This window comes from Megalobrama amblycephala, linkage group LG4 (assembly GCF_018812025.1).
Source record: "Megalobrama amblycephala isolate DHTTF-2021 linkage group LG4, ASM1881202v1, whole genome shotgun sequence".
Lineage (NCBI taxonomy): Eukaryota > Metazoa > Chordata > Actinopteri > Cypriniformes > Xenocyprididae > Megalobrama > Megalobrama amblycephala.
Genome location: NC_063047.1, coordinates 32818593 through 32841775, shown reverse-complemented (window position 1 = coordinate 32841775; position 23183 = coordinate 32818593). Strand labels below are relative to the sequence as shown.

At 38.4% G+C, this 23183-nt stretch overlaps 1 protein-coding gene across 5 annotated transcripts in view; it reads left to right on the top strand.

The window, feature by feature from the left end:
- The window catches only part of gnb1l (guanine nucleotide binding protein (G protein), beta polypeptide 1-like), a 77629-nt gene that overhangs the window by 19171 nt on the left and 35275 nt on the right, over positions 1 to 23183 (top strand). For all 5 annotated transcript variants that reach the window (XR_007184657.1, XR_007184658.1, XR_007184659.1 and 2 more), the window contains exons 4-6: positions 968 to 1130; positions 7044 to 7136; positions 14441 to 14650. Coding sequence is in view for 1 of the 5 variants with exons in the window: in XM_048188928.1 (XP_048044885.1) it covers positions 968 to 1130; positions 7044 to 7136; positions 14441 to 14650 (466 nt within the window). In the remaining 4 variants the exon portion in view is untranslated. The remainder of the gene's footprint in view (positions 1 to 967; positions 1131 to 7043; positions 7137 to 14440; positions 14651 to 23183) is intronic.

Sequence of the window (23183 nt, the reverse complement as noted above, 5' to 3'; positions counted from 1 at the left end):
GCTGTGGAATGCCAGGTCTACTTTGCAGTAGACACATTGCACCTTGTTCTGTTATCTTTTTAAGAATGTAATGATCCCAAACTTTAGACATTTTCTGCCGTTTATGGACATCTTTACTCTCCGCCATCGCGCCAACTAAATTCAAAATGTATCACGCGCTATGGTGTGCTTCCTGAACATTGAGCAGCGGTCTGTGTGAATCAGATCCCTGCGCGTCATAGGAATTTAACGAGGCTTCGAGGCAGAGTTTTTGCCTCGAGGAATTTTTGTAATCGAGTTAATCGAGTAACTCGATGAATCGTTTCAGCCCTAGTTAGCACGAGCTCTGCAAATTATCACTGCAGGCACATTTATTTATATAGCACTTTATTCAATAGATTGCTTTAAATCAAGCAGCTTTACAGTATCAAACATGAAAAACAGTGTTAGTGCCTCATTTCATCAGACGCACAACTTCATTTTGTACTATAAAGCGGCTATCCAGTGTGTTACGTTATCGTCACTGACCAATGTTAGTACGAAGGTGTTTTGCAGCTGGAGAGAACTTTTCCTGAAAGTTCGCTTTGGCAAGCTATTTCGAACTTCCAAAAAGAACACGAAACGAACTTCGTTTTGGCCTGACTTTTTTCGAAATGACGTCACATCAGTTCGTTCTTCGATTTCGTTTGAAGTATATCAGGGCCTTTAGCCTATCAAACTGTGCATCATTATTGTCACATTACCATCTAACTTCTAAACTGTGATGCTCATGCAGGAGAGACTTAGACTGTGACCTCCACCTCAAATCTGGACTGTTGATCCCTTTCTTCTTCACTTTTTCCCATTTTCAGTCCCCTATCTCTACTGTCTTAGTCTAAAAGTCTACTGTCTGTCTCTTCAAACTGGATCAGTTAATTTGTCGTATTAGTGTGATTGCCATGATAGGTTTGTGTTTTTGTTCTGGTGTGCATGTGTCTGTGAATGTCAGTCAGGGTCGGGACATGCGGGTGTGCGTGTGGGATCTGTCTGAAGGCCGCAGCACAGTGACGGACTCTCTCCTCACGGGCAGTGTGGGGTTCTGTCAGTGCTCTCTGCTGGAGTCCCGGCCCGGGTCTGCTCTACTGGCCCACCCCACAGGACACATGGAGGAGGTGAGTGACTGCAGAGATAATCGCTTCATCACACACATCTCAGGACAGTGGCCACCAACACTGCAGTTCCCCCTCAGAGGAGTACATTTAGTTGCTTTAGGTACTGACATTAATAATCAGATTTTAGGATGACCAATAAAATGATTCTATAATTCAGTGGCAGTGGCGGGTCTAGCTTACAGTGTGTCCGGAATGTACTCACAGCGCTTTACTTTTTCCACATTTTGTTTTGTTACAGCCTTATTCCAAAAGGGATTAAATTCATTATTTTCCTCAAAATTCTACTAACAATACCCCGTAATGACAATGTGAAAGAAGTTTGTTTGAAATCTTTGCAAATTTATTAAAAATAAAAATCACATGTACAGAAGTATTCACAGCCTTTGCGCAATACTTTGTTGAACCACCTTTGGCACCAATTACAGCCTCAAACTCTTTTTGAGTATGATGCTACAAGCTTGGCACACCTATTTTTGGGGTGTTTCTCCATTCTTCTTTGCAGGATCTCTCAAGCTCCATCAGGTTTGATGGGGAGCATCGGTGCACAGCCATTTTCAGATCTCTCCAGAGATGTTAAATCGGGATCAGGTCTGGGCTCTGGCTGGGCCACTCAAGGACATTCACAGAGTTGTCCCGTAGCCACTCCTTTGTTATCTTGGCTGTGTGCTTAGGGTTGTTGTCCTGTTGGAAGATGAACCTTCACCCCAGTCTGAGGTCCAGAGCGCTCTGGAGCAGGTTTTCATCAAGGATGTCTCTGTACATTGCTGCATTCATCTTTTCCTCGATCCTGACTAGTCTCCCAGTTCTTGCCGCTGAAAAACATCCCCACAGCATGAGGCTGCCACCACCATGCTTCACTGTATGGATGGTATTGACCAGGTGTTGAGAGGTGCCTGGTTTCCTCTAGACATGACGCTTGCTATTCAGGCCAAAGTTTTGTTTCATCAGACCAGAGAATTTTGTTTCTCATGGTCTGAGAGTCCTCCATGCGGGCTGTCATGTGCTTTTTACAGGCCTGATTGGTGGAGTGCTGCAGAAATGGTTGTTCTTCTCCACAGAGAAACGCTGGAGCTCTGTCAGAGTGACCATCGGGTTCTTGGTCACCTCCCTGACTAAGGCCCTTCTCCCCCGATCGCTCAGTTTGGCTGGGCAGTCCGCTCTAGGAAGAGTCCTGGTGGTTCCAAACTTCTTACATTTACGGATGATGGAAGCCACTGTGCTCATTAAAGCAGAACTAAGTAACTTTTTTTTACCTTCATAAATAGTTTTCTAAGTCCTTACGATGGTTAATTGACTTGTAGTGGTGTGTTTGAGGCGGGCACTAACCCCCTCTGGCACGTCTACGCCAGAATACAGCACTTGCAAGTTGAGCTGCATCGACCCGACACAATCTCGCCTCATGTTCACGTTCACGCGAGAGTGATAAAATGCTTTACGGTAATTCAAAAACAATGTATATATTATGACTTTATAAGACAATTTCGAAAATTACCCACCTCCATCGAGTGTACTGTATTTGCAAATTACCCACCTCCTCTTTCTTGTACTGTATTTGCAAAACTACTGTGCTGGTGAGCGTTGTAGTCGTTGTAGTCCAGAGCTGCGCTTGGAGTATTTACGACAGTGTGATTCACTGAAGGAAACTGTAGGGGGAGCTTCGCAAATCTTACTGAGTTCCGCTTTAAGACCTTCAATGCTTCAGATTTTTTTCTGTACCTTTCCCCAAATCTGTGCCTTGATACAATCTTGTCTCGGAGGTCTACAGACAATCCCTTGGACTTCATGGCTTGGTTTGTGCTCTGACATGCACTGTTAACTGTGGGACCTTATATAGACAGGTGTGTGCCTTTCCAAATCATGTCCAATCAACTGAATCAGAGATTGTATATAATAGGGAGATGAGAGGGTCTGTATCTCTTACCATTGGAGAAAGCGTAACGGCTAACTTAATCACGTGCTCATCTCTCAGCCTATCATGTAATGGCAGTGACATTAGTCGCAACATTCCCTAGTCTGCCTTCTCTTAAAAAATACATTTTTATCAAGCTAAAATCTACATATAGTTCCCAACGAAAGTATTGTTTAGTGTAAAACATTCTGAAAATTGGCAAACAGGCAGTCCATTAATTAAATGATTAGCTATTTCCCCACAAAAGCTGTTTAATCAGCATAGTGAAGCCTCTCATCCATTGACATTCCATCCGCGGGGGGCGGAGCGTTAGCTTTAGCCGTTACACTTTTTTGGCTAAAGGTTGCAGGATTGCATTCCAGTGGCTTTGACTGAATTTACCACAGGTGGACTCCATTCAAGTTGTAGAAACACCTCAAGGATGATCAGTGGAAACAGGATGCACATGAGCTCAATTTTGAGTGTCATGTACTTCTGTACATGTGATTTTTTTTTTTTTTTTTTTTTTTTTTTTTTTTTTTTTATAAATTTGCAAATATTTCAAACAAACTTCTTTCACATTGTCATTATGGGGTATTGTTTGTAGAATTTTGAGGAAAATAATGAATTTAATCCCTTTTGTAATAAGGCTATAACAACATAACAAAATATGGAAAAAGTGAAGCGCTGTGAATACTCTCCGGATTAACTGTATATAGCACCCTGTACGAACCACCCCTTATATTACTGTATATATTTAAATTATTACACATTTAAGCAAATAAAAATAAGAAAAAAAACACCATAAATAAAGTAAAAAACACTAATAAAGTGAGTTATATTACATTTGTTTAAAAAATTACATTATTTTGTTAACAAATAGCATTTTACTGTCTGGTTATGTAAGCTAGTTGGACAGAAAAAGAAATAGTGTTGCCTTGAGTGTAATGGCATAGCAAGCAACATAGCATAAAATAAGTGATATATTAGCCTATTTTTTTATATGCATAATATTATACGCACAATGAGATTGCATTTATTGCATTCCTTTTTCTTTTTTTTTTGTGCGTAGGCGGCCGTTGGTTTTTTTAACTAATCAGAAACATTGTCTGCCTGTCAACCATTTTGCATGTTCAGATATGTGCCCCATGTCTTGGTGGGAGTTGGCAAAACTGAAATAGCTTACAGCTTACACTACTGCTCAAAAGTTTGGAATCAGTACGTTTTTTTTTAAATTAGAAATTAATGCTTTTATTCATCAAGGATGTATTAATTTGAACAAAAGTGATAAAGACATTTTTATAATTTTCTATTTCAAATAAATGCTGTTCTTTTGAATTTTCTATTCATCAAAGAATCCTGAAAAAATTGTACCACAAAAATATTAAGCAGCACTGATTTCAGTATTGATAATAATAAGGAATGTTTCTTGAGCAGAAAATCAGCATATTAGAATGATTTCTGAAGGGTCATGTGACACTCAATTCAGATTTGCTATCACAGGAATAGAAAAAACATAAAATAGAAAAAAACAATATTATTGTTTATTTTTCTGTATATATATATATATATATATATATATATATATATATATATATATATATATATATATATATATATATATATATATATATATATCAATCTTACCAACCCCAATCTTTTGAATGGTAGTATATGTTTAATTAATTAACCAATTAATCTCATATATAATCCAATACCAAATTTCAAAATGGCTAAATATTGACCAATAATTGGCATAGCAGTTATGTCAAACCACCACTTGTAATTATTTTAATCTGGTACTACTGTTATTTTCCCAAGTGTATAGATTATTTTAATCATTTTTAAATCATGTTGATTCGAGTTGGTAGTTGTCATTTTAGGTAAGATTCAGTCAGACTGTAGGTGTGATTTGTGCAGTCAAGCAGGCAACAGAGAGTAGAGAGTGTGAGTTCTGCTCTATCCTGGATTTTATTGCATCCAGATTCATGTTTCACTGTCCCGTCTGCCAGTTACTCACTTCAGAGAGCCTGAGCTGTCATTTGATCTACATTTACCATGCTTCAGCTACCAGCAGCCCTGCAGCCAGACCAAACACAGAGCTTCAATATTGCTGTTATCCTCGTTCTTTTCCCTATAATTCTCCATATGCATCTTCCTTCCTCTTAATTTCATCACTCCATGCCCCCACCACTGTTATATTGAAACAAAACCAGACTAGATCACTACCGTTACAATCAGCAAAGCTGATGTCAATGTAAGCGGTCGAGACACATTTTCCATTTTTGTCACATTGCAACATTTTCCCCTCATCCATATGAGAATTAAAAATGAAATCTTTTAAATGTTTCACATATACATATATACATAAATATACATAAATATATATATATATATATATATATATATATATATATATATATATATATGAAAAAGTTTTTTTTTTATATCTACCATTTTGATGAAAAGGGCTATAGGAGAATTTATCACTCGATATGCAATGTAGTGTGCGCTACCTAGTGTGCTCATTTCCCCATAGTGCTCAAGCATATGGAAACATTAGGTCTGGCATTTACAGCACTCTTACATCTCCCTCCCACCTTGTACTAATGAAGGCCTTGTCAAAAGCCCATCAAGGTAATAACCGTCACAGGATAACTGCAGGCAAACTGCACCACTATACGTCTCTTAAAACAAATAACAATGCTGCAAGGCATGCTGGGAGTCCGGAACTCAACCTCATCTGTGTCTTCCGGTGTTTTTGGAGGCTTTCATGTTTAGCGTTCCAGTGAGGCTGACGGTGCAGGGCTTTAATTAATAGACTCGCTGTTATTTATCGACTGCTTAACTTGTGTCAAGATCGCTCGCTCTCTCTCTTTAACCTGGGGGGATGAGAGTTGCCCTTCTCTGCTGTTTATAGTTACAGGCGTAAACACATGTAGAACGCGCAGATGTGTCTTAGTGTTAAAATATGAATTGGTCTGAAGTCAGAGATGTTAAATTGAACTTAATTAGAATGATTCTTAATCATGGCTGCCTCTGCAATCAACCTAAGACATATTGGCCTGAACCAGTTACTCGGGAGTTCTTACATTGTATGCATGTTATATACAGTGACCCTAGAAGCATTTGGACACTTAAACACCATTAAAAAACATTGAAAGTCATTGTATTAGATAAAACATTAAACCAAGTTGCATTTATTTAAAAAGAAAGATTGCACAAGCGTACATTTCAAGCAAAAGATGTCACCAAAAAGTAGTTTTAAATATATAAAGCAAATATTCAAAATTGAGACAAAGTCTTTGGTTTCTGATTGTGGATCATGTTCAAAGTTAATGTAATGAACTGCACCTGTGGTTAGTCCTGTATGAACTTGAGGAGAAATGACTTCATTCATACACTAATATCACCTTGAGGCCAATTGTATCTCATCATTAATTTGCAAATACCTCTTGCTTTGATATTTTGTTGTTTACTGCAATGGCATTCTGACATTCAAGTGTGGCTTAAAAGTGTTCAGATATTTTTGGGGACTGTTGTAGTTTGATGCCCGGGAAATTTGCATGCATGTTCACCAATGGTCACACCATTTTTTATGTTGTTAGTCAGAAACATTAGTGTGTCAGTTAGTTAATATTATTAATGGTCGTGGCCCTTCTATGTTGGAAACTGTTGTGTTTTAAATCAATTGCCTTTGTTTGGAGTCCGACGAGTCAAGACTTGATGAGGCAGAGTGCAGGAAAATGGGAAGCTGCTGGCAATCAGCCCAATGTTGGCTGCACTCGCTTACCACCTGTGAACATGCATCATGGCAAACTAACAGAACAGTTGTCTAATACACATCTGTGCAGTGCATTTTTATTTTTATTTTTTAACTCATTTTTACTTATTTTAGTATGGATGTGCATTCAACTTGCAGTACTTCAGCATTAATAGTGGTGACTGCTAATGACTCCCCTAAAGCTAGAAAATTTCTCTCTGAAACTTCACTTAAAGTTTTTAATGTGTATAATATTTTTCAGGTGAGCGTGGTGGAGATGAGGAGCTGGACTCCGGTGTGCACTCTGAAACCTGATTCAAAGCTGGGGATGCTCATGTGTATGAAGATGTGGCAGGTAAGAGTCACAACACTCCACTACATTTGTTTGGAAAAAATTACTTAAAAGAAACCAACCACTATATATCCTCAAGAATGGAAGTGATTTGTTTTATTTAATGCTGGCATGATAAGTCTATAAATAATTAATTAACTTTAGATTAGAATTAATTTATGTGGCAAATAAATTTAATGGCATTTTTAATGGGTATTAAAAGTATTAAGTATTCTTAATAGATCATTTTTATTTTATTTTTATTTTATTTTGCACTCTAGGGATTTACTACATTACTTGCACCATTCTAATGTTAACAGTAGTTATGGTGCATTCAAGTCATGTCAGAAAGATTGCATTTACAAGTTGAACGCACATGAACACCACCACAATGTCAGAAATATGAGTGGGAAGCTCAGGCTAAGTCTCTAGTTTACGAGTTGGGGGCGTCAGTTAAAAACGTGCCAGAATACCACAATACTTGTAGGTATTTAGCAGTGACATTGAGCACATTTACATGCACACCAATACGCTGATAACTACCAACAATCTGTTTATTGAAATAACCCCATTTACCTGCTTATCTGCAAATCAGTAACCTGCGTTTACAAGACTGTATTTAAAAAAACAGGTTATTCCCCGGTGGTGACTTCAAAATGTAGGCATCCATGTATTTTCAGAATATTCTATTATGTGAATTGTATTGTTAAATAAGGCATTAAAAACCCCAGAGTATTTCAGAATGTCAGTAGGAGACTTGCACAGTCATTTTTATGTATTTTAATTAATTTATGAAGCCACTGTAAACTTTATCATCACATATTATATTGTTATATTACAATGCTATTATATTTTGTGCAGGCAATTAGCTTATATTGTTGTAAATAAAAAAGTCTGACAATGAGTGCATTTACATGCACATTCTTATCTCGATTATGCTTAATAAGCTGACAACGTGTGTGGTCACGTAAACGCGCTAACCCGTTTCTTTTATCGGAGTACGGTCATAAACGGCTTAAGAATAAACCAATTTTTTATATTTCTTGGGTCAAGAAAAAGTCAAAGTTTACGATGTACGATATAACGATGCTTTCCTGTCACATATCACATATGCGCACTTCAATAAGCTGCAGAACACAGGTTAAAGTGTTTACATGCCAGGCGAAATCAGGGTAACGGGCCAAAATCTAGCTTTGTCGATTGGTTTATTCTTAAGCCGTTTATGACCGTACTCCGATAAAAGAAACGGGTTAGCGCGTTTAATCGACCACACACGTTGTCAGCTTATTAAGCATAATCGAGATAAGAATGTGCATGTAAACGCACTCATTGTCAGGCTTTTTTATTTACAACAATATAAGCTAATTGCCTGCACAAAATATAATAGCATTGTAATATAACAATAGAATATGTGATGATAAAGTTTACAGTGGCTTCATAAATTAATTAAAATACATAAAAAAGCACACCTGATGCACATTCTTGGTTCATTTTCTAGAAGTAATTAAAAAAACCTTGCTGTATTTTTGTGTAGTAAATTAAAAGAAGGTGCATCGCCATCTTCCTCCGACGAAAGTGATTTGAGCGTCAACTCAACTCGTAAATACAAACTTCCCAGGAGGTCTTGAACACACCATTAGAATGGTCACTAAATTGACATTTACTGGAAAAAAAAAACACTTCGACTCTTGCAAACACACGAAAAACTTGAATGCTGATGCAATCATTTTCGGTTTATGTACATCTACCTTTTAAAGCAAAGTGTTCTTGTTTGCACTGGAAAGTCTCAGGGTTTTTTTCCCCCCCTGCAAATGTCACTTTAGAAGCACTGTCAGATTTTCCCAGGTTTGTTGATAATGTTGTTGTTCTAATTTTCGGCATTGTCAGGTGTTGCCTTTTGAGGTACTGACAAGTAAACCAAGAGTAACTGAGCAGTTGGCAAGTGTGTAAAGCAACAGAATCTGATTTATGGACGCGACCTGTCGGGCTGTCACCCCCCCTTCACCCCCGCTGCACTGTAATCATAGTGTTTGGAACAACTTTGCTTCAGTGCCATGTATCAGCTGCCCTTGTGTGTTTTGTAAACACAGCTGAAAATTTTATTTTGCTTCCAATAAAGAGACCTATAATTATTTTCACCGATAATTAATATCTCTTTTTGTAGTATTTACGAGTTTTCCCCTCTGTACCCTCAGTTTATCTCAGGTCAGTTGACAGCAGGGTGGAGTTTCCTCGCAGTTAATTGGCAGCCCTAATAAAAGCGGTTGATGAAGACGGCAGTAGCTGCGGGCGCTTTCGGTGGTTGTATCAATGACGGCCAATGAAAAGACTGGTGTTGTAATTCTGTTTGTTTTTCACCAACATTCCCTCATCCTTTTTCCTTGCCTCGTGTAGGCAGTGGAGCTCTTAGTGCCGCCTGCCTGAATTAGAATTGATAATTATGAAGTATTAATGGGGCGCCCCACAGGTAGGTGCTGACATCTAACAGCAGGACCCTGGGCGGCAGTGAATCGCTCCGAGCTGTCGTCTTTCATTTGCTCAGACAGGGAGATCTGTTACTGTCATGCTCAAGCCCGGCAGGCTGAGTTCAGAGGTACCCGTCTACCCAGATGAGGAACCCAGCGTGAACGTGTTAAGCAGTCCTCTCTCAGTGTGGGCACACTTGGCCCGGTCACTTCCCCAGCGGCTGTAACACATTTCTCGTTCCCGGTGTCAATCAATCATGAAGCAGTTGTCTTGTTATCCTCACGATCCCTGCTGGTGCAGACTGCCATTTCCTCAACCTCACACACACACACGCGCACACACAGATGATCGCTATCCTCCTCCTCGCTCTCTTCTCTTTGAACACATCTCCTCCATCATGCTGCCAGTAGAACTGACAACAGATTTATTGTCTTTCTTTAAGCGCTTTGTGTTGGACTATTGGAACGGATTTAATGCCATATTAAGTAATGCTTTCTTTTGGGTTTGGCTTGAGACTCGCTTGGCACTTTTTGACTGTTTCCCCCTTCTTTGTTCTAGTAGGGCCCTGTGGCTTCTGATTGGTTGGAAGCATCTCAGTCAGTGCTGTAAGATTAGAGATGATGCATGATATATTGGCACTGATATGGGTGGCTGATATTGGTGGATTGGATATTTTCCTGTTGATCAATTTAGTGTTGTTGTTAACTAAAACTATTAAACTATAATATAAACTATATTTTTTGTTAATTGAAATAAAGCTAAAATAAAGTATAAATATTAGATTAAAACAAAAATTAGAAATGTTGCCACTAACTGAAATAAAATAAGTTTAAGTAGTAAAATTACTAAAATAAAAATAAATTAAAGTTAAATAGAAATTTAAAAAAAATAACTAATGAAATGAGAAAAGCACACAAAATGAAAGCTGAAAATATAAAAATAACACTGCAGTCAACATTAGATATTTAATTGTTTACAGTAGTTTTGCCTTTTTTTTTTTTTTTTTTAAACATTTGCTGTGATCTAGCTCTTGTTTAAATCACCATCAGCATCTTAAAGGGATAGTTTACCCAAAAATGAAAATTATCCCATGATTTACTCACCCTCAAGCCATCCTAGGTGTATTTGTATATTCTTTCAGATGAACACAATCGGAGATAGATTTAAAAAATATCCTGGCTCTTCCAAACTTTATAATAAACGGTTTTAGTATCATGACTTCCTTATTTTACTTGCACTTTACTTGTTCAATTTTAGTCAGCAATATAAATATTTTGTGTGTGTGTAATCTAAATGCTTTAATCATACTAAAATTGTACCAGTCCATTGTGAAGTTGAAGAAACAGATAATGTCATTGTACCTCAGCTTCATCCAGCCTCTCTACATATATCTGTCACTTTCTCAGCTGTTGGATTACTTGGACAGATATAGAATACAGATTGACTATTAAAAAAAGCCCTCTGGTGTAGCTTAATTATAACTGCACATGTAAACCTACTGGATGAGATTGGACAAGGCCTGCTGTGAGGGATGCAGTGATGTTGGCGAGAAGGAAATGTTCCTATACAGATATATCCATCAAAATCGCTATGACATCACCCTACACCAGCTCTGCTCCGTATGTCCTCTCCTTAAGTGTTCGCGTTTCAAAGCCTGGCCTCTTTGGGCTCCTCATTATAGCCCCGTAAACCGCTTTCGCTTTCATCAGCGTGTTGCATATTCTAGTAACCCTGTCGCACATCTGTTCACCCTTGTTCAGGTGTGGCTTACATACACGCCACCCACAGTCCTTCACACGACTTGACCTAGAGGAGCTCCTCTCTCCCGATCTTCCTTTGAAGGCCCCCAGAGTTGCGAGGAGGGTCTGTGCCGGGATCAACTCTGTGGTTTCCCGCTCAGCGGGGGCTTCGCTGGTGCATGGCGACTTGTTGCCATCCAGTGGAACGCCGCTGCTCTTCTCTCCTCCCCTCCGTTCTGTTGTGGCTTCAGTCTGGAGCATCCATCTGATGCAGCTGTTGGGATGATGAATCTTTCCCTGAAGCCCGAGTCCTAATCCGGCTAAAGCGCCCTCTTGTAGACCAGCCATGGAGGATATAATGAATTAGGTGTCTACCCAGGGTTCCATGACCCTTGACCTGTGACATCATCAATCAAGGAGCACCTACACTTAACTGAAGTGCAGGGGCCAGAGGGCAACAGACGGTAATGCTTAACAACTGTCTATGAGGCTTGAGGATTGATTTCCAGTTGTTTTATTTTTTATTTCATCCTAATATACTTTGCCTGTGATGTGTTTACATGGCATTCGTGATTCGAGGGAAATTTTGTTTAAGCATAGCAGGAAAAAGAAATATACCGTGCAAAGAGACCACGGTCTTTGCGAGGAGAAAAAGAAAAAAGAAAAAAAAAAGACGAGGCAGAGAATAAGAGGGGGAAAAATTAGTCCCGACTTTTGGGCCCTTACACATATGGAAAGAATTTTTCCCTTGCCAGCTTTGCCTGTACCCGGTACACTACCATTGCCAAAGGGCAGATGATTTGTAAAGATTCCTCATCCTTCGGTAGGTCAAAAGCGAAAGCCAAAGCGAGAACAAAGCAAACTGGCTGGACTCCCAAGTCTGCCACTGTGCATATTTTTTTTTCTATTAATTCTTTTAATTATGTAATGTGTTTGTCTTTGGCTATGGTTCTTGTTTATATCATTGAACATACACTACTGAATGTTTTTGAGGTCTCTTATTTGATCCAAAATTCAGAAAAAAAAAAACGAATATTGTGAAATATTATCACAATTTAAAACAAGTGTTTTCTATTTTAATATATTTTAAAATATAATTCATTCCTGTGATGCAAAGCTAAATTTTCAGCATCATTACTCCAGTCTTTAGTGTCACATGATCCATCAGAAATCATTCTAATATGCTGATTTGCTGCTCCAGAAACATGTCTTGTTATCATCACTGTTGAAAACAGTTGCTGCCTAATATTTGTGATGAAAGTGATAATTCAGGATTCTTTGAATATAAGAACAGCATTTATTTGAAATAGAAATCTTTGGTAGCATTATGAAAGTTATTACTGTATTACTTTTCCACACAAAATAACTACCAAAAAAACAAATAATCACTGTGAGGAAATACAAATATTATCAATGTAAAATACCTACATTAAAGTATTAAATCACTTGAAACCAAGGAATATATTTTTATACATTAATATATGTTCCCTATATGAAAATAATAGTAAAGCAAAAAAAAAAAAAACAGTTGGGTGTTTTTTAATTAATATATATATATATATATATATATATATATATAATATATATTAAAGCATATATTAAAGCATATATTAAAGAACACCCAACCGACACCAAAACAAACCAAAACCACGAAACATTTACCCAATTCTTGCGAAATATTTGCATTTAGTCACTTAATAGTGACTCTCTCACTGTCACATTTCATTCAGTTTAATGCATCCTTGCTGAATAAAGTATTAATTTCTTTAAAAATCATACTGACTCCAAACAAAGTATGTATTACAGTGTTTGCTTGATTCTAAAAAGTTATAAGAAAACTTAACTTAATAAAGTGTATATTATTTAATTAAGTTATTTATATTATTATTTATTTATTATTATATTATATTATATTATTATTTATTTAAGTGTTTTTATTGTGATTGATGCATACACAACGTAGTGTAAACCAAGTCTGGTATATGGCACCGCTGTGTTGTCACTTGCACGAGGGGATGAATGATCTTCTGGAGGTGTGTGTGTGTGTGTGTGTGTGTGTGTGTGTGTGTGTGTGTGTGTGTGTGTGTGTGTGTGTGTGTGTATGTGTGTGTGTATGTGTGTGTTGTGTATCTGAGAAGGAGAGGGTTGAGAAAGGAGGGGAAAGACACCTCCGTTGTAAATCTTGTTGTGTAGACAGCACGCCTGCAGCTCTGTTCTGAGTTATGAGACTGTAGGCTTTTATCAGCTCCCTCATTCTGCTTTTATCCGCTAAACTGATTTATGAGACAACCTACTGCGTGTAGCCATGTAGCTCAAGCGCTTCTCCTTGCAGATAATGAGCGGGGAACCTCGAAGGTGCTGTAAATCTGAGTAAACAAACAAGCACATGCACCTGAGCTGTCACGTTTTTGAGGTTTAGTGAAAAAAGGTCACAGCGTAACAGTTAGAGGTCACACTGATTGTGGCAGTATAAAATGACCGCAGGCTCAGAACGAAGATTTATAGTGACGGGTTCAAGCTGTTATGGGTGTTATATGCAAATATGTGACTTTTCTGTGTTGTGGTTTGCAAATATATCTGTTTACTTTTCTGTTAATTCACTCATTAGAGCTGTAGAGTAGGGATGGGTGATACTGGCCACAAAAAAGAAAAAAATTATATAACGCTGTTTATGTATTTGCCCTAAAATGTTGAGAAAATGTTTTATTTTATTTTAAAGAATAAATATTTAATCATTTTTAATACAGAAACGGTGCTGTTAGTGATATTTATCCTACATATATTTACTAAAATATTTTAAAGCTTATTTTAATGCCGACGAGTGCTATCAAATATATTTCAGATATATTCTATAATAGCCGATATATTTGTCAGCCCTGCTCTAATGAAGTGTACAGTGACGTGCGCTGTGATTGGCTGAAGGCAGCGTCAGATGATTAATGTTATGGTTCATCAGAGCACGAGCGGTCTGATAACCTCTGATAAACACTGCTGCCATGAGCTTCTGTTTGTCTGTTGTGCTCTGTTCCTCTCTCTACCTCCCCCTTCAGTATTTCTATACTCCTTTTCTTGGATCTCCATTATTCTCACATGTTCTCACATCCTTTGTTTCTCTTTATGTAGACGGATTCTGGTCCTGTTCTGTGTGCTGGGTATGAGGACGGCTCTCTGGTGTTATGGGATGTTTCCCATCGCCGTCCGTTCAGCTGTCTGAAGGTGCATCCTGATCCAGTCATGTGTCTAGACATTGATGTATGCAAGCAGAAAGGCATTTCTGGGTCTTCAGAGAAGATTCTCCAATCCTGGACATTTGACAACCAGCAAAACCTTCAGGTTAATTCAACATGAACTCAAAACTGATCCAATTTACTTTCTTTCTTCATGTTTTTTCAGTGAAATTATCAAAGGCCCTGTTTAAGCCTTGTATTAAAGGTGCCCTAGAATTAAAAATTGAATTTATCTTGGCATAGTTGAATAACAAGAGTTCAGTACATGGAAATGACATACAGTGAGTCTCAAACACCATTGTTTCCTCCTCCTTATATAAATCTCATTTGTTTAAAAGACCTCCGAAGAACAGGCGAATCTCAACATAACCGTAACAGTCAATTACAGTCCATAACCATTGGTGGTGCCACCACCGTCGGGGTGTAGGCCCCCAATATTTGCATATGCCAGCCCATGATTGAGGCATTACACAAGGGCAGCCAGTATTAACGTCTGGATGTGCACAGCTGAATCATCAGACTAGGTAAGCAAGCAAGGACAACAGCGAAAAATGGCAGATGGAGCAATAATAACTGACATGATCCATGATAACATGATATTTTTAGTGATATTTGTAAATTGTCTTTCTAAATGTTTCGTTAGCATGTTGCTAATGTACTGTTAAATGTGGTTAAAGTTACCATCGTTTATTACTGTATTCACGGAGACAAGACTGTCGTTATTTTCATTTTTAAACACTTGCAGTCTGTATAATTCATGAACACAACTTCATTCTTTATAAATCTCTCCAACAGTGTGTAATGTTAGCTTTAGCCACGGAGCACTATCAAACTCATTCAGAATCAAATGTAAACATCCAAATAAATACCATACTTACGCGAATAGGCATGCTGCTGACGAACACTTTGTAAAGATCCGTTTTGAGGGTTATATTAGCTGTGTGAACTTTGTTTATGCTGTTTAAGGCAAGCGCGAGCTCCGGGGGTGGAGAGCGCAAGCATTTAAAGGGGCCGCAGCCTGAATCGGCGCATTTCTAATTATGCCCCAAAATAGGCAGTTAAAAAATTAATAAAAAAAAAATCTATGGGGTATTTTGAGCTGAAACTTCACAGACACATTCAGGGGACACCTTAGACTTATATTACATCTTGTAAAAAAACGTTCGATGCCACCTTTAAGATGCGTTTTGGTCACAAGTAGATGAGGGAGGCACATTCCCATTTACACCTGGTGTTTTAATCCATCTCTTTTGTCCACTTTTAACCACTTCTGTTCTGACGGTCTATGGGCGGGTACATTTATGGGCTTTTTTCGATCTTTTGATCTAATCAATGAAATATGCTCACGCAATTTACAGATGAACGCGGCCGGAAACAACAGAAAAACATACAGTGAGCGTCAGATTTCATTTTTTCTCTGACAGCCACAAGACCACGCCCAACGCTGTGAGTGCATGTTAGAAATCAGGAATGGTGAGAGAACGTTGTTCTTGGTACATTTTTCATCTTCAAACCAAACGTAGGTCGTCTCCAGTCGACAAAGTGTAAATCCCGTCTGTCTAGTGCCCTTCCCATAATGTTTACGATTTAGATCAGTAGGTGGAGAGTAGGTGGTCTTTTGTGGCTGTTCGCATTAGACCACACAGCAATCCGGTCGAATGCATTTTCGACTAACTCTGGAAGTGGTCGAAAGTGAACAAGCTTAAAACATTTAAGACTGTTTATACCTGTATTTAGCATCGTCTTCTTGAGATCCGATCAACCAAAATGCATCTTAATACCAGGTGTAAACAGCTTGCTACACCTCTGAATCAACTTTCCTTTTTGTCTGATTTCACCAGGGTCTTGTGGATTATTGGTTAATGCTTAAATAGGATACTGTTGTAAGTAAAACAGCCTTTCTGCAACCAAACTTTCCAGTAGTTAATCCAATTATGTAGTTCTACTTATTTTAATAAAGGACAGCAATAATCACAAATTGATTTAAATTTGAAAAAATGAACATTACCATTGGGATTCGTCAAGATGCTCTCAAAGGTGAACTTGACCTTCAGGCTCAAAGTTGGGTCAAAAAGCCCTTTTGATGGCATCAATATTTTAACAGGATATTTTAGTCCTCCCCTTTGACTCCCCTTTTTCTGCTACAGGACATCCACTTTTCCATGTTCTTTTTTTTTTTTGTAAATATTATGTTTCACTTTAATATCAAGTTTTGTCATTTCTTTTTTAGACAAGAAACAAGGCCAACAGTTTAACCCATTTAGTGTTAGCTAATTTTGGCCAAAGTAATATTAGTTACTATAGATGTTTTTATTATTGTCCATCAGTTATTAGTAAACTGCAGTTATGTTCTCACCCTCTAGCCAATTAGTAACTGGTTGTTCAGTTTGATTCTCTACAAAGATTGAATTAAAATTCAGTTGCCACTCCTCTAATAATCAAACACCGTGTGTGCAGAACGATTTAAGGCTGGAATACACTACATGACTTTTAGGGTGTGTTCACACTTGGCATGTTTGGTTAGATTAAAACGAACCCTGGTGCGATTGCTCTGTTAGTGCAGTTCATTTGAATAAGTGTGAATGCTGCCTTTCGAATCCTTGTGCGCACCTAACAAGTGGACCGAGAAACAATGGGTCCGTTTCCAAAACTAACTCTGGTGCAGTTCGAATGAAATATGAACACAACATGGACCAAAGCGATGTAAACGAACCAAAAACAGGACATGCTGTCACAAGATGCAACCCTAACATGGACAGAATGCTCAACCATACCTGTTTTTCTCATTATAGTCGCAAAGTTGCTCATTGCAGTTCGGTACATCTCCTTGAAGCAGATTTTTGTTTGTGTGTGTGTGACGGAGGGATTCTTGTCACTGTTTTGACTCCTTTACACAAGTTCTCAGCTGGTCAAAATACCATGGCGACGCACATACAACAAGCGCATTTAGTGCATTTAGCTCATTGTTTTGGATGTTAGGTAAGTTCCGTCATGAAATATACGTCATAAAAGCCGACCGATCAGGTTGTGAAAGTATCCCTATGCATTTAGGTTCGTTATCTTTTGGTTCAGGGTTAAAAAAGCCAATGTGAATGGCATTTGGCAATGGCAAGTTTTTTTTTTTTTGGTCCTGACCAAACAAACCAAGCGAACCAAACTACAAGTGTGAACACACCCTTAAAGTCAGCACAAATTTTAAAACATTTGACATCATACAGTTGCCAACTTTGTAAATTGTTCCAAAGAAAAACAGCATCATACACTAAATGACTGAGGATCATAAGCTGCTTTTCCACCGTCAGGGGACAATTGGTTCTAAAAACGGTAAGGAGCGGTTCCAGTTATATTTCCACTTGAGCTTGATTCGACACTGCAAAATTACAAACCATTCTCGGCCCGGAAATCTCAGCACCGTTGGCTAAATCTGTCAACTCAGACTGCCCAAAATCTGCAGATTGGCGCAGACTTTCGACAACTATTGTTAACACGTCCAGACTGCAAATTGGGGCAGCAATCAGAACAAGAGTCGTGTAGTGTATTCCAGCCTTTAGGCATTTAGTAGTATTGAGGAGTGTATTTAGCAGTGGTGTATACGTGGCCATGTAGACACACACCACCTGATACACTTGGAAAGTATTTGGCTAGAATTTAAAGTTTCCTCAGGTCTATTGTATAATAAATCAGTCTCTTTTACTTTAGATTGGCAACTCTCAGCTACAATGTGATGTCATACTGTAGTTCCAGGCCAGATTTTGCCTCTAGACAAAAACATCTCTTCTCCCACAATACTGTGCGCATACAAACGCTTTTATATTTATATTTATACAGCATTCTTAAAAAATGAGCACACACCAGAGCCGCGTTTTATGTTGCATAACACTTTACTCATCTGAAAGGTAATGCCTCATTAGCGGCCATATTCTCTGCTGATTTCAGGTCTTACAGATTCAATATTTCACATTCGACTAGAAAATTTGTGTGAAAAAGCTCTGATATACAACACTCCAGTCCTGTGCGTGGATTGTTATTCTTTCCAGCGCCTTTTACACATGAACGGATGGATTAGAAATATTCCCAAACCTTCCTCCCTATTTTGTCTAGCATGCAAAATGTATTTGCAGTAATAAGCGTTTATTCACAAAATAGGAGCTGTATCGATGGTTTGGTTTATTTTGCACGTCGAAAAAAAATTGATTTAAAATGTAATTCTTGGCGGAGAGGGCCTAAAAAAAGAGGAGCTCGGAAAAGGAGTCTGCCGGGGCTTTTAAATTACCCCGAAGTGCAGCGCAGTGTGACGTCCAGACAGCCGCTGCGAGCTCTTCCCACAGACGTATTTTTGTGTGGCGGTAGAGCTGGGGGTATCTGCCGGGTGGCTGCTCCTCTCGCTCGCCCCCGCTTGACGAACGACCCGCGAGAGGTAATAAAAACATCAAAACCTCGCAGGCTGCTAACCAAACAAAAAACACATCTGCAATAAAAGGAACAGTAGTTCACAGTGGGAGGCTCTACGAAGGCGGAGAAGGGATGAAGCAACAGGGTCTCCACCGTCCGACCTTAACCTGCTGCTGAAATGCGCAGGCTACGGAGAACGTTAACAGTACTCTATCAGCGTTCATTTTCTTTTTATATGTTTCTGACATAGTTTGAATTTTGAAGACGATATTTCTTGAATTTAGTCAATTTTGTCATGTTGTACAGTATTTTAGTCAGTTTCACTCTGACTTAAATGCTATCTAATTTTAGTTGTTAAAAACAGCTTTTTAGTTTGAGAGAGCAACAAAATAACAACAAAAAAAAAAATTTCAACATTTACTCACCATCAATTTTTCCCCATACAATAAAAGTTGGACACCACCATATAAGCATTTCTTTTGTGTTATTCAGAAGAAAGTAAGTCATACAGATTTGGAATGACATGAGCATGAGTAAATGTTTGGGTGAACTAGTCCTTTACCAAAAACCTGAGCTCCTGAAATAACGTTATAATGAGTAATACAATGTTGTGGTTTCTTGATGCTTTAGTCATTGATAAATAGTGCTTTAATATGTTGTTACAGAAAGAGCGTTTTCGCAATGCAACTTGCTCATTAGCACGTAACTTGTGTATTTGCACCATTTTGTGCAGATGCAAGTGAAGTTGCACTGTAAAAAATGCTGGGCTGAAAATGGACAAACCCAGCAATTGGGTTGTTTTAACCCAACGGTTGGGTTAAATGTTTGCCCAATCTGCTGGGTAGTTTTATTTAACTCAACTTTTGTTTAAAAATGACTGTATTGCTTGCTTAAAATCAACCCAAAGTTTGTTGGAAATTAACATTTATTCATGTTTAATATGTTCATTTTAAGCCAACCATACAGTACTTTTTAAACAAGAGTTGAGTTAAATAAAACTGCCCAGCAGGTTGGGCAAACATTTAACCCAACTGCTGGGTTTGACCATTTTCAACCCAACAAGGGTTGTTTGTAACCCAGCATTTTTTTAGTGTGTACATTAATGTTGTGTATACCATTCAAGTTTGCGGTCAGTATTAAATAAATGCAGCCTTAGTGGGCATAAGAGACTTCTTTAAAAAAATTTAAAAAATCTTGCCTACCCCAAACTTTTTGAACGGTAGTGTGTGTCTGATTAATCTCATATCTGTATAGGATGGATTTGGGTGAATTAATTAACTTGATAGCAAAATGCAGCATTTCACTGGTGTTTATTCACTGTTAAAGGGATAGTTCACCCAAAAATGAAAATTCTGTCATCATTTACTCACCCTCAAGCTGTTCCGAACCTGTTTCAATTTCTTTCTTCTGCTGAACACAAAAGAAGATATTTTAAAGAAGGTTGTTTGAAGGGCAGTTGATGGGCCCCATTGATTATCTTCTTTTGTGTTCAGCAGAAGAAAGAAATTCATACCGGTTTGGAATAACTTCAGGATGAGTAAATGATGACAAAATGTTCATTTTTGGGTGAAATATCCCTTTAAGCTTCAGCTGAAGTGGGTTAATTCCTAACAATATGTCTATTATTGAATTATTTTAAACAGTCATATATTCCTTTGTGGTTTTTCTTCAAAAACAAAAAAAAAAAAGTGTTACTCTCGTGTTGTATTATTTTTCTTCAGTCCTATCCCCAGTAAAAATGGTTTAAAGTCAATTTTATCCTTTAAAACTGATCTTTGTCCACCAAAATGACATATTTAAAAAACATTCCCTGTGAAAAAAAAAAATTCTTGATGCCTTAAAATAGCTGGAATGTAACTGTAATGTAATGTTAGTGTACACGGATTCATGAATATGCAAATTAGTCCCCGCCTCCACTCAATCACATTAGCTCGGTCAACTTTACTGTAGTAAATGCTGCACAATGGCAAGTGGAAATATTGGATAAATTCAGCCATATATGTTTGAACCAGAAACTGATTGAGAAGAAGAAAAAGTGGAAGAGTAAATTATACAGGCTTGTCTACAAGTCAGTTTATCAGAATGGTAATGTGTTTTATCTATCACTCTCTACAATGTCCGATACATAACGGTGATTGATGATTAGCATTTTGCTTGACTGCGTTATCAAACGACATGTTGCTAATGTTACACAAACCATGTTCCCATTCGCCATCTCAGAGTCAGACAGCTGCCTTCTAACAATCAGCATCCTTAGAAATGCTTTGAAATACTTAGAAAGTCAGTGGAGAAAGGCATACAGTGCATCATAACATCGATATCGATATTCATATCAACAGAAAATTATACCGGGATAGCCTTCTCTTGAGACCCCCTTGCTTCAGAGCATAGTTAATGATATGCTAAAGCCCGCCCGCACATTGACATGATTGGTTACAACATATTTGAGATTTCAAACTGCATTTTTGAGACTCTTTGGTTCACTGCTGTTTTAAGGAGAAAATATTCAGCAATGGTGCTGACTGATGAATTTGCACGTGGTTTGTCTTAAAGCATATTAAAAGCACCACATACACATAAACAGCATTAAAAACTTGATTTTCACCACAAGGGGTCTTTAAATATTGTCACATTTTTCGTCTCACCTTCGTTATTGTTATGAAATGAAAAAACCCTTCTTTAACATTTTTTCTTAATAAATTTATTGATGAGAAGACTCTCAGCTTTATCATTTTGAAGAGAAATATTCTGTAAGCTGGTGTATGTGAGCTGAAGAAAGGGAAAGCGTTTTTTTATCAAGCACAGATAAACAGTGATTCGCCCGGGGCGGCCCGCCGTTCCACACATGCTCATGGATATGATAGCCGTGGTGGTGGAATTTAGCAGCCGCATCTGTCACAGCTTTGACTAAGAGTGATTACGCTTGCGTATCGCTTTGCATGTGTGATCGCAGCAGTGTGTGTGATGGCGAAGGCAAGACGTTTGTTGATCAAGATTTAGTTATGGGTGGTTAGCTGCGCTCCTGACTATTGACAGATGTAGACGGACCAGATTTTGGAGGGTGAGGCAGAGATGGTTGTTGTATGTGTATAAAGATTAGTGTAAATCAAGCATGGCTGTCTGTGCATGCTGTTGGAGACGTGCTGACAGCACTCACAGGTGGATCTCCACATCTCTTCGCGTTCAATCCCTACATTCCTGCCGCCCCTCTCAATTAAACAGCCCTCCCTTCTACTACCCATCCTGCACCACACCAGGCTCCGTGCTTCAGGTATCCAGCATCTGTCAGCACCTGACTGGAGGGATCAGGCTGCCCTATCAAGGGGTGTTCTGGAATGAGGAAGCAGGATGCTTTGTAAATTCCTTCTCTGTCATCAATAATATTAGGTATTGATTTCACTTTTTTCATGCTCTTGTGCCAAGATGTTTTCAGGTGTCCACTAGGTGTAATGCTCAATTGAAGGTGCAGGTTTAAAAAAACGAGAGTAAAATCGAAAGGGGTGTCGTAAAACGCCATCGCCGGAAAATGCAAACACACCCCTCATCTGTACTGGATTGTCAGGCTCAAGTGGACAAGTGATGATAACTGGTTTCAGTGGATCAGTGTGAAGTCAGTTGAGCCTGCCAAGTCCATGCCGGAGAGAGCAACATACTGCGCTTTGAACATCCCGTTGCGTTGCTGCCAAAAGTCTATCACACTTAGCTTTTTAATTGGCCGCCGTGTAGTGCAACCAAGTGTGCTGTGAGTCATTGAATTACTTCCAAAATGATCATGTGCATGTTTTTGTAGGTCAAGCCGGAAGTTAGCATCAAAAAAAAGATAGCATTTCTTTGAATTGTGGATAATAAACAAAATGTTGACCAACAAATTTTAAAGTCCCCCTGTAGTCAATAATTTTATCCCTTAAAACTCATCTTTGATCACAAAAATGACATATTTAAACATTTTTTCATGCCTTAAAATAGCTTGAATGTAACTCTTCACTATATGCAGATTTATGAATATGCTAGTTAGCTCCGCCTCCACTCGCTCGCACGAGCTCAGAGATCCACTCGGTCAACTTACTGGGGTAAACGCTGCACAATGGTATTGCTCTTTACAACGTCAGACACATAAAGTCATAAAGGTAATTAATATGATTAGCCTTTTGCTTGACTAAACGGCTAACAATGTGTTGCTAATGTTACATGACTCCCTTGCTTCAGATTGGTCATAGTTAATGATATGCTAAAGCCCGCCGGCACGT